The sequence below is a fragment of the Lynx canadensis genome, chromosome C1 (assembly GCF_007474595.2).
Source record: "Lynx canadensis isolate LIC74 chromosome C1, mLynCan4.pri.v2, whole genome shotgun sequence".
Lineage (NCBI taxonomy): Eukaryota > Metazoa > Chordata > Mammalia > Carnivora > Felidae > Lynx > Lynx canadensis.
In genome coordinates, this window is record NC_044310.1 from 94,543,070 (window position 1) to 94,554,639 (window position 11,570).

General features: G+C 36.6%; 1 protein-coding gene across 2 annotated transcripts in view; it reads left to right on the forward strand.

The window, feature by feature from the left end:
- Nucleotides 1–10,509, forward strand: part of CEPT1 (choline/ethanolamine phosphotransferase 1) — a 37,017-nt gene extending 26,508 nt beyond the window's left edge. Inside the window, exons 5-9 of one of the 2 annotated variants that reach the window (XM_030325942.1) lie at nucleotides 966–1,050; nucleotides 7,587–7,718; nucleotides 8,188–8,346; nucleotides 8,908–9,033; nucleotides 9,627–10,509. In XM_030325942.1, the coding sequence (XP_030181802.1) occupies nucleotides 966–1,050; nucleotides 7,587–7,718; nucleotides 8,188–8,346; nucleotides 8,908–9,033; nucleotides 9,627–9,746 (622 nt within the window). In that variant the 3' untranslated portion in view covers nucleotides 9,747–10,509. The remainder of the gene's footprint in view (nucleotides 1–965; nucleotides 1,051–7,586; nucleotides 7,719–8,187; nucleotides 8,347–8,907; nucleotides 9,034–9,626) is intronic. The other variant, XM_030325943.1, reaches the window with a different exon arrangement.
- The last annotated feature ends 1,061 nt before the right edge of the window (nucleotides 10,510–11,570 follow it).

Below are 11,570 nucleotides of genomic sequence, written 5' to 3' on the forward strand. Positions count from 1 at the left end.
AAGTACTCTAATTTCTATAACTGTTCCCTCATTGAGGGCTTTGCTGTTATAAAGAATGCTGTAATAAATAACCTTGTACAAACACTTTGTGCAAGTATATCTGTAGGATAAATTGTGAGAATTTTAATTTTGGATCCAATAATCTGGAATGATAATCTCAAGATTATGTAAAGTGCTGGTCTGTAGAAGGAAAAGAATGTCAGTTTGTGCTTTGCTCCTCAATCTTTTTGTCCATATTCTTTTTTTCAGACTTTCAGACTTCTAATTTCTACTGCCCTGTTTTTGTACCAGGTTTGTCTTTTCTTGACTGTAAGATCATTTTCAGCAACCTCAAACTAATTCTTGGCTGCTTTTCAGTTCTTCTTTCCAGAAATCTTAGGGTAGTTCACCTAATAAGTGTAAGAATTTGAGAGCTGGGTGAAATTTTTTTTTCACACCCCTACTATGGAAGGCATTAAGTGAATATAACTAAAGGGCAGTAAGTTTTATAAGATCTGAGTGATTTACGTACGTTACTTTAGTAAAAACTCACCATTTCCTCTATTTGGTACTACAAAGCCCTGGTTTCAAGATTTCATATTCTATAGCAGTGTAATGCAGTCCCCTCTGCTTGACACTCGAAATTTAATACACACATGCCCTGCCCCTGCTCCTTTTTTCTTTTTTTCCTTTTTTTGGTGGGAAAGGTTAAGCTATAGTTTCAGCCCAACTTCAGTGAGTCAGAAATTTCCTATGGAAAGGAGGGGTTTTTATTGCTCTGTGAAATTCATCAAATTAAATTAAAAGCCTCTGGATTTTATTTGATTTTGCTCATAACAAATTTTTGACACCTCCTTCTCCCCTTTCCTCAATATTTGAGATTTTTTTCTATTGTGCATGATAGAGGAATGCTGCTAAGCTCGCAAGTAATTAACTTGAAATTGTTTTGAGTAATTCTGCTTTTTTGGCTTTTTGTACCTAATCAGAATTGATGTGACTGAAGTGCAAATCTTCATAATAATCATGCATTTGCTGGCAGTGATTGGAGGACCACCTTTTTGGCAATCTATGGTAACTTTGTTCACATTGTGTATCCCATGTAATGCATGTTGTCTTTTGCTTGTGTTTTCTAATATAGGATAATCCAGTTAAAGAGTGATATGTAAAACTATTTTACTCTTTCTGAAAATGAAAAGCCACAGCAATGGTAGGACACAAACTTCTCTTTGGGTCGTGGTGAATTTTACTACTTGGAGTCAGGTGGAACTTGAGGTCCATTCCAGGACTATTGTTTTGGAAGGCCATCTGAATTATTATTCGTCATCCCATTTTACATCTGAGGAGACAGCGGATACTATAGCCGGTTAACCAATGACTAGATCAAATCAGACTTTTTTTCTTTCTGAGCTATAGGAGTCTACTAGTTTTCTGTCATATGCTTAAAGCTGAATAACAAATTTGGGGTAGCAAATAAACTAGCCCTAAAACAGAATAAATGCTTATTGAAATCGGTGCCATAGAATGGTTTTAACAAGCCAGGACCTTGATTTTCAACCTGACCTATAAACACACATTCTTTTTTTTTCACAAAACGTCAAAACAGGGTACATGAAAGGTATAATATGCAAGCCAAGAGCACAGGCTTAGGAACCAGACTGCCTGAGTTCAGTCGGGCTCCTCTGCGTATTGTGTGAACGTCATCTGTTACTCAGCTCTCTGTGGCTTAATTGCCTCCTCTGTAAAATGAGAACAGTAATAATACCTATTTCCTAGGGTTATTCTTTTTTGTTAAATGAGTAGTACGTATAAAGCACTTAGAACCGTGTGTATCAAGTAATAAGCCCTCAGTGAAAGCTGCTCTTATAATTGCCAGATCTTCTTCCAGATCTGAGTCACAGTTGTTTGTGCTGCCTGGTCCAGTTTACTGCTGATCACTACCACCACGCTTTCAGAATTTGCCATTCATTTGGTGTGATCTCACCAAAGGATTTACTACTCCTAAACAAACATAATTCTTAAAAATCAGATTAATTTTAAGGTATATGGGAAATTTATGGAACGAGATCTTTCGCATACCTAATTCACTTTATGAGGGTCAATCAGATATTTGAGGAGGTGTAATTGACATACTTCCCTGAGTATTCATTACCAGAAACTGTTCAATACCTTTTGTCAGGAGGATAGGGTTGTGAGGAGGGAGGAGATAAAGGAATAAAAATAATCCATAGTCTGCCAGGAAAATTTTGAAGCTATCTAGTCATGTATGTAATATCATTCAAATTCACATCTTTTATACACACGAGTCTCAAAAGCTGATAGGGTCTTTAGTGAAATCTAAGATATATTTTAGTGAAATCTGAGCTCCATAGATTCAGATATAGGTATACAGGGAGATGCATAGATATAGGGAGAGAATTTTATTATTTTTGTTTTCCAGCAAGTTAAGCATATATAAATATATATAAAATATATAAATAAATATAAAATATATAAACAAATATAATAAATAAAATAAATATATGTTATATATACAGTTGACCCCTGGACTACACAGGTTTGTTAAAACAAGGGTCCCTTAACTATACACTTTTTTTTATAAATACAGTGCAGTGCCATAAATGTGTTTTCTGTTCCTTATGATTTTCTTAATATCATTTTCTTTTGTCTAGCATCCTTTCCTGTAAGTGTATAGTATATAATACATATACAAAATATGTGATAATCAACTGTCTTATCAGTAAGCCTTCTGGTCAACAATAGCTCAGTTTTGGGGGAATCAGAAATTACAGGCAGAGTTTCAACTGCATGGGGCTGGGTGGGTAGGCACTCCTAACCCTCGTGGTGTTCAAGGGTCAATTGTATGTTGACTTAAATTTTTTGTATCTTGTGACTATGTTATGTTCATAGACTTTGTGTTTTATACCAAAGTCTCCCCTTCTCCAAAATTATTTTGTATATCTTAAATGTATATAAATTACCTATACAGTTTCATCATACCAGTTACCAAAAATTGTGATTTCTGGCTTGATTGTTGCAAAACAAGTCAGCGTCAGGTATATAAACCATATTATCCTTATCAGTATGGAAATACATAAGGCATTATTGCAAATGAAGTTATAGGCTGTATGCGTATATTTTTTAAGTGGTGCCTGGTGGTGAATTTGCTTCAGGTATCCTTGTTACCTTTTTCACTAGGATTTATATACATGAACTTAACAGAAGTGATGGTTGTTGTTTTTTTTTTTTTTTCTTTTAAAAGGATCGAATAGTTTGCCCTATCTTTATAGATAATTAAGATAATATAATCATCCTCTTTTATTATATGTTTTAAAAAGTAACTGTAGGAACTCTCAGATCTGAGACTGAAGTAAAAATCCCCAGGCCCAACAATCTAACTCCAGTAGGAGTGAGGCCAGGTTGCGGGAGAGATGCAGATCCCAGGCCTTTGTTAGTGGCCCTGCTGTTACCATCATTAAAGTAAAAGGGAAGGGCCTGACCTCTCTGGTGATATTTGGAGGCTAAAAGAAATATTCTGTGTTCTTTGAGCAATTCCCAGTAGAGAGTCCCATAATTGACCTCAGACCACTATATTTCTTTTTTTCTTTTTATTTGGCCCTATGGGTTCAATGCTGAATATACTGTTTCAAATTGCATTATGTTAGTTTAGGAAAGATTACATTTAATAATTTGTGTGCCAAAATGGAGAAAATGTACCCGTTTGGAGCGTCAAATTTTCATCTCTCTTGAAGTTGAAGGCACGAAATGGACACTGCTTTCCAAATCCTCATTAAAAGGCTTTCATTGATAGTTAAGAAGCAAATCTATGGCTTTAAAAAATATATACAATTGTTTTTATAAAGCTGATTTCAGAATATCAGCTGTTTTGCAAAGATAAGTGATTTATATCTGCAGCTTATGGATTACCCATTTCTTGCTGCTTTTTTGCTTTTTTTTTTTTTTTTCCTTCAGAGAGGTGGGTTTTTACCAAAGTTTGTAATTAGTTCTGTTGGTTTGGGTTGTTTGTGGTTTTTTTCTTTTCTTTTTTTTAAGGAAAAATTGTTTTCATGCACAAAAGTCTGTGCATGGGTTTACACATTGCAAGGAACAAAACAAAAATCCATATTGTTAATTTTTCTGTATTGCTTTTCCCAGAAGAATATATTCTTTTGGAATGTCTTGAAACTATCTTTTATCCTATCACTGTTTTTTTCTTTGTTTGTTTTTGTTTTAAGGAGAATTATCCTCACTTGAAAGGGACCCACATGCAATCCCCTCATGGTTACTTTCACTGCTGTTTCATTCTTTTTTTTTTTCTTTTTTAAGTTTGTTTTTATTTATTTTGAGAGAGAAAAGAGAGAGAGCACGAGTGGGGTATGGGCAGAGAGAGAGGGAGAGAGAATTCCAAGCAGGCTCCACGCTGTCAGTGCAGAGCCCCATGCAGGCTCGAACTCAGGAACAGTGAGATCATGACCTGAGCCAAGATCAAGAGTTTAACAGACTGAGCCACCCAGGCATCCCCTGATATTTGATTCTTTTAAATGTAATAGTTGATTAAATGTGTAGGAAACCATGAGATAGATACCTTCTGGAATCCATTTAAGTCAAGTGGTGAGACCACAGGTGAAGTTTCAGAATTCCTTAGGCAGAACTAAATAAAGACTTACTATGCAGTGTAATTTATTTGTGTCTCATTCCTTAGACTGAAGAAGTGTACTTAGACTTAAATAATTTAGACATGGTGATTTTCTTTAAATACTTGGTAGATGCTGTAATTATTGTTATATTAAAGTTTGATGGAAATCACTTCTTTTCAAAGTACTTCTAAATAGGCATTGCCACATTGTTTGGAAGAAGGTTAGTAGTATCTAACCTCAAAATGACACTTTGTGTTTCAGCTGAAATTTACAAAGCCCATAAGAACATTTTATTATGCCCCTAAGAAAACTAGTCTTAACGGTTTAGTAACTGATATTCTATATTAATCCAAACTGTTGAATCAGAACGTGTCCATTGTAATCTGGTAAATCTGAGATTTAATACCTGCTTTTCCATCTCTAACCTAATTTAAAATGAATTATATTAGATTGATATTATTTAGATGCATAATTTGATAGCATAAATCCAGAGGGTTTGCCCCTGGCTATAGAGCAGACACCATGACCCAGAGCTCTGATAAAGGTATGTTTTCAGTATAGCTTTCTTGTATTTCTGTAGAGTGAATGCATGTTAGCTACCTTGGGCGAGTTCCAAGATGAGAAGGCCAGAAAGGGAAAGATTGGGAAAAGACAGAATGTGTCCACCTTCCTTGATCTTGGGTGGGAGGTGAAAATGGCAACGCTTTTGGTGCTTTTTATAAGTGGTTCATTTGGTGCTGATTTTTAAGGGATTGCCTGATAAGGCTTGTGATTCCTTTCCTTCCAGCTCCCTTCACTTTGCCTCAGATTTTCTTGTAGCTAACATTCTTTTTCCTTCTTAATGTGGGAGCAAGATATGTCTTCTTATTCTCCCATAACAGTAATTCTACATAGAGGGTAAGAGAAAGGGAGAAGATCTTAATCTTCAACAAGTGTATATAGAGCACTCACAATATGCATGGCTCCAGAGAGAATATAAAAAATCAATGCAAACAAAATCCTATACTCAGAAACTTAGGGTTTGGTGTATATAGCTATCCTATATGATGGAAGCCGAGAGGGTCTTAGGAATGTTTGATACTTTGCTCCTAAGTCTGTAGCTTGCTTACTTATTTTGTGGTTCAAGGCGTTTACTAAATTGCCTGGCTTCTTTAATATTTCAGTTTATTCTTTCTTCTTTCAATAGCCAACAGTTTCCATGAACCTACCGCATTTTCACCAAATTTTAATTATAGTTGTGGTTATACTCAGTTCAGTTGTGGCACAGATGACTGCTATGCCAGAGTTGGCACTTACTCGATACCCTGGCCCTAATACAGGCATGCCGCTGTAATGGATGAATGCTTTGTCTCCTTTGAAATCTGAGGGAGTATAGTATTTCCCCCATTGCCATACAGGGCCTTTGTCTCTGGAGGAAAAAAGAAAACTAGCCAGGGTATTAAATTTAATTCAGGTGCATCAGATTAAGATTGTAATATCCCTAGTTTTCTGAACCAGAGCAGGAAAATCTTAGAGCTCAAAGCAACCATGGTGTTGATTTTCTCCTTCACTGTAAACAAGTGTTGAATTTGGGCTGTAGGGTTTAGAAATGAATTAGGGAAGGAAGAAGACCATTTAGGATGCTCTGTAAAGTTCTGGGCTTAACTTTTAAGTTGACCTATTTCATTTTAGAAAACTAAACACTGCCACAGTACAACTTGAAATTTGAACAGTTGATTACAATTTTTTTTCAGAGCTGCAGTTTTGCAAGAGGTCATAGAGTTGTATAAACAAACTGAGTTCTTCAGAGTTTTGAAGAAATACAGTATCTAAACATTAGGATTGTTGTCTCTACCAATTTTACTTGGGTTTTATGTATACAAAAAAAAAAAATTAGGAAATGTGACATGTCCTATTTGGTTTTTAAATGGTAGCCCTAAAAAGTATAAATCGCCCTAGTTAAAATGTTTTCATTAAGAACTCATTGCCTATTAAACCCTGTGGGCTTCTGGAATTTTGTACTTATACTCATTTGTTTCTGTTAATAGAATATATCATTTTATGTTGCTTTATTTTCAACCCATATTGGACAAAATATGAGCCTTCAGAAAAGCTAAATGAGAGGTGCAAACAGAAAGAAAATCTTAAATGATTTTAAAAAGTTAGCACAAGTGTATTTCATTTTAAATGATGGATATTGTACTTGCAAGATTGAATACTTGATCCCAGTGCACTCAGCCCAGTGCACTCCCCCGCCCCACTTTAGGTAAATTAATCTGCATTTTCAGTATGCTTTTGTATTTTCAGTATGCTATAAAAATATATTATTTGCTTCTTCTGAAAATTTAACATGTTAAAATTTTGGATACACAATTGTACCTGCTTGGATGGTGCTTGACGTCTTTTTGCCCTGCATATGAATGTCTTCTTGGCTGCCCTCTGCTTTTTCTAGTTGCTTGTATCCTAACAGTTTGGAGTTGAGAACTCCTCTGAGTACAGCTTTTGTCTTCCATTCTCTAGTTTGCATGCTTTTTTAATCTAGCTGCAGATATTTCTAGTCTTTTATGCTCCACACTTTGTCTCTCATAACAATTAGTAACAAAGTACAGATTTAAAGGCAGAGGTCCAAAAATGTACAAAGAAACAAGCAAAGTACACTTCATTTATAAAAAGTCCAGAAGACAGCCTGTTCCACTGTTGCCAGACTTCTGGGATACATTAGGTGAACTTTACTTAGCTTGTGACACAATTTAATAAAGTTGAATCAGTAATTTTTTTAAAGGTTGGCGTGAGAAATGAGATTAATTTCTACATAGCCTCGTCTCTTTGTTATATTGCTTCTAATAGAAAGAGGGAAATGTTCATGAATTTAAGTATTTGCTAAACTGGAGGGAATATGGAGGATATATGGGAATATGAACCAAACATGTGTTGTATTTTCTTATTTCAATTTGTATATATTTTAATTGTTCTCTTTCTCTCCACCCATTAAAGATTCCAGTGCTGAATATCCAAATGAAAATTTTTCCTGCACTTTGTACTGTAGCAGGGACCATATTTTCCTGTACAAATTACTTCCGTGTAATCTTCACAGGTGGTGTTGGAAAAAATGGATCAACGATAGCAGTGAGTACATCTTAAGATTCCCCACAATTGTTTATACTAGGACTTGGTTTTGTAGTTGCCTTTCCATTTGAATTGTATAAAACATTTGCTAATTTAGACTTTCTGCTCAGTCTTAAACAAAAGTAATATTCCAAACTCACTTTTATCTATACATGCATACTTGTATATGCTTACATGCATTTTTTTTTGTGCATGTACACACAGACACACATGCATGCCTTTATACACAAATGTATTTTTAAAAGTATGATCTGCTTTGTAAAATAAGCCTGACAGCGTAAGTAAAATCCTCAGATTGTGCCTGACCAACCCATACTGCTGCTTTCTTCACTAGCTGTTCAGTATTTGGTTACAGAAACTGCTGGCTGTCAGGCACCGTGAGGTTCTTAAAAGTGTGAGTTGATCTGCCTTACAACAGATCCATGTTGTATCTGACAGTTCGTACCTCTCTTCTCTTTATTCTGCACAGGGAACAAGTGTCCTTTCTCCTTTTCTCCATATTGGATCAGTGATTACATTAGCTGCAATGATCTATAAGAAATCGGCAGTTCAGCTTTTTGAAAAGCATCCCTGTCTTTATATACTGACGTTTGGTTTTGTATCTGCTAAAATCACTAATAAGCTTGTGGTAAGCACTAAAGTTTTTCTTTGTTTTGTGTTTAAAATTCCTCTTATTTTGGGTTTATGGCCATAGCTTTCATCCCACAGCTTCCTGAGTAGCTCTAGAGTTTGCTCTCCTCCAGTCAAGATCCCTGGACATCAACATGGGAACTGTTCTCACTCTTCTGTGAAGCTACAACTGGAGGTTACCAGAAGCTTCTTGGACCTCCACAGCCCTTCTTTCTGCTACAGTTTCATTTGGTGCTTTAGTTTATCTGCCTTTTTCAGTCTCCATCTGTATACTCGAATTAAGGGTGTTTATGAAAAGCATCTTCTGGGGCGGGGGGGGGCGGGGCGGGGCGGGGCTTGGTTGACATGGTCTGTCCCTGTGGTGTATAGCTCTCACACATAATTCTTGTCAGTTTTCTGGGTTTTTTTTTTTTTTTGGAAGTTTAGCTTTTTATTCAGTATCGCCAAATCTCGAAACTTGTGAACACAACTTGAAACTTGAGCACAAAACTGATTTACTGTGACTCACGGTTGCTCTAGTATGAGAGTGCCTGCATCACGGGTTCTCTTTTGTTTTCAGGTGGCACACATGACTAAGAGTGAAATGCATTTGCATGACACAGCATTCATAGGCCCAGCACTTTTGTTTCTGGACCAATATTTTAACAGCTTTATCGATGAATATATTGTACTTTGGATTGCCCTGGTAAGTATCGTTCTGTGTCCTGTTTCATGATTTGGAAGCCACTTGTTTTCTTGTTCCTGTGGGTCAGTCCTGGAAGATAGATACTATAATTGTAATGGTTTGGAATGTCAGAAAACCATATTTATGGGACTTTGTAGAGTTCTTTGTGGCTTCATCTTTGAGCCATTTTTTGCATTATTCTTATTAGTCCTACATCTGAGCTCAAAAATTCCAGATTTCTGACTGTAAAGCAGGAACTGATAAATTACATCCTGTGGGCCAAAGGCCTGTTTTTATAAAGTTCTATTGGAACACAGCCGTGGCCGTTCATGAAGGTATTGTCTGTGTCTGCTTTCATGCTATAATGGCAAAAGTTGAGCAGCTAAGATAAAGACGGTATGGTCCACAAAGCCTAAAATATTTACTGTGTCTCTGAGAAAGAGTTTGTTGATCCTTCGCGTAAAGGAAAAATCCATGAGGAAATTGAAGTATTAGATTGTATGGAATTGAAGACATGTCTGGAAAGAAGGGAAGAAGGAAGCCACTCCTTATGTAGGAAGCTTAGGAATCACCTAAGCAGGTCCTGAGAATCTGACACTCTCTTTTCTTTCCAGGTCTTCTCCTTCTTTGATTTGATCCGCTACTGTGTCAGTGTTTGCAATCAGATTGCGTCTCACCTGCACATACATGTCTTCAGAATCAAGGTCTCGACAGCTCATTCTAATCATCACTAATGACATACTTGGTGTCATATAGGAAACTCACGTTTTCTGCAGGAAAGAATCAGAACATATTAAGGAGAATGGGGTGGATAAGAACAAATATAATTTATAATAATCAATGTTGTATAACTTTTCTTTGTTATTGGTAACACTCCTTAACTATCCTGTGTGAGAATGGGAATTTCAATCCCATCCTGTAATTGTACATGTCATACAGGGTTTGGCCCAAGGAAGCATGCAGGAAAAATTGCCATGTGTTTGTAATTATCTTGGATTCAGAATAAAATTGTCCTGGGGAGCAGATTCCCAGTGGTGGAGATTTCTCATGTAGAATATTTGCAGGCCAAAAGATGGTTGCTTTATAATTTTAACAAATCATCATCTTTTAGTGACATCCTTGTTTAGTCTCTTCTCAAGCTTTCTTTACTAAGGAGCTCAGCTTGTGGCACAGATATATCCTACTAGCTTGTGCAATGGAATTAGTGATAAAGACCTTGAATTTGAATTGAAAGGTTTCCTATCTTTACATTGTTGAGGAGGTAATTTTTTTTTATTGCTCAAGAAATGGTATCTCTCATGGGCTTGGGATTTCCTGTTAGCATGCAGAATAATGTGGTAACTTTGTTGATCCATTTTATTTTTTTAAATAAATATATGACCTGAAAGCCAGCCTTTTTCTCAATTTTATTCAGTGGAAAGATAGACTAAGTTTTAATGTCATTTTTTTTTAAGCAAAATTTATTTCTGTTCTTTAATAAATGAGGAAATTCGGTCATGTGCTTTGTCATTATGTGTCCTGCGATCTATTCTGTTTAACTTAAAATATGGAACTGTGTTCGTTTTCCTTCTTGATAGGTTTTTTTCGTTGCATTTGTCACCCTTCAGATTATAAATCTTTTAGGCATCTCAAACCCTTCCCCAGAATTTTCAATGAGAGAGGCTTCGGCCTCCCTAGGCAGTTACCGAAAAGTTGTGCTCCTGTTCTGCCTCCTCGGTATGCTACAGTTTGAAATGAGAACCAGCTGTCTTCAGTGACTATAAACCGGATCTCTTTCCGCAGTATGTATAGTCCAGATGCTTGAATGGAGGAGGACAGCAGAAAAGAAACTAGTGGTATCTTTATTGATTTGTATGGATTCCTGTTGATTTGTATTAATACCCTGTTTTTGTAATCATGGGTAAACAATAGCCGTTCTGCCTCAGCTGGGAGTCGGAACTCTGCTCTCTTGCACTTCTAATGCTTCCGTTAATCCCATGTAATCTTGAGTAGGAGCGACAGTGAAACCTTCAAGTTCCTTGCTAGACTGTAGCAGTAGAGAGAAATCTCTCATTGTTTTGGCTGGCTAGCAACTCCTCCAGCATCTGGGGTAGTTTTGAAGGTTAGGACGAAGAAGGATAATTCTACTTATTTGGAACAGTTGCACCTACTGCCCTCCTTGAATAGTACAATAGACACAGCAGATGGTAATTGCCTGCAGTGGAAATTGAGGTCTGCCGAGAGGCTAAGTGGTGTATCAGTGTCACACAGTCGTTCCTTTTCCAAATAGGGACTAGACTCCGTATCTTCTGAATCCTGGTCCAGTGTTCTCTCCTCACACCATAGTAGGTTTTTGTGGGCTAAAGCTATAAACCCAGATGCTCAAATCTTTTTCAGCCATAAAGGGAATCTGAAAAATGCTCAGATACTCCGTGTGTGCTTTCTTAGCTCCAGGTACATCGTCATCAGATCAAGGGTACATTTATAGTCAACCTCAGCTGGCCCGCCTCCTCTTTGATCCTATACCTAGTTGGGTGTCGCAATCACCTGAAGGAGCTTTAGAAATTACAGGTTCCCAG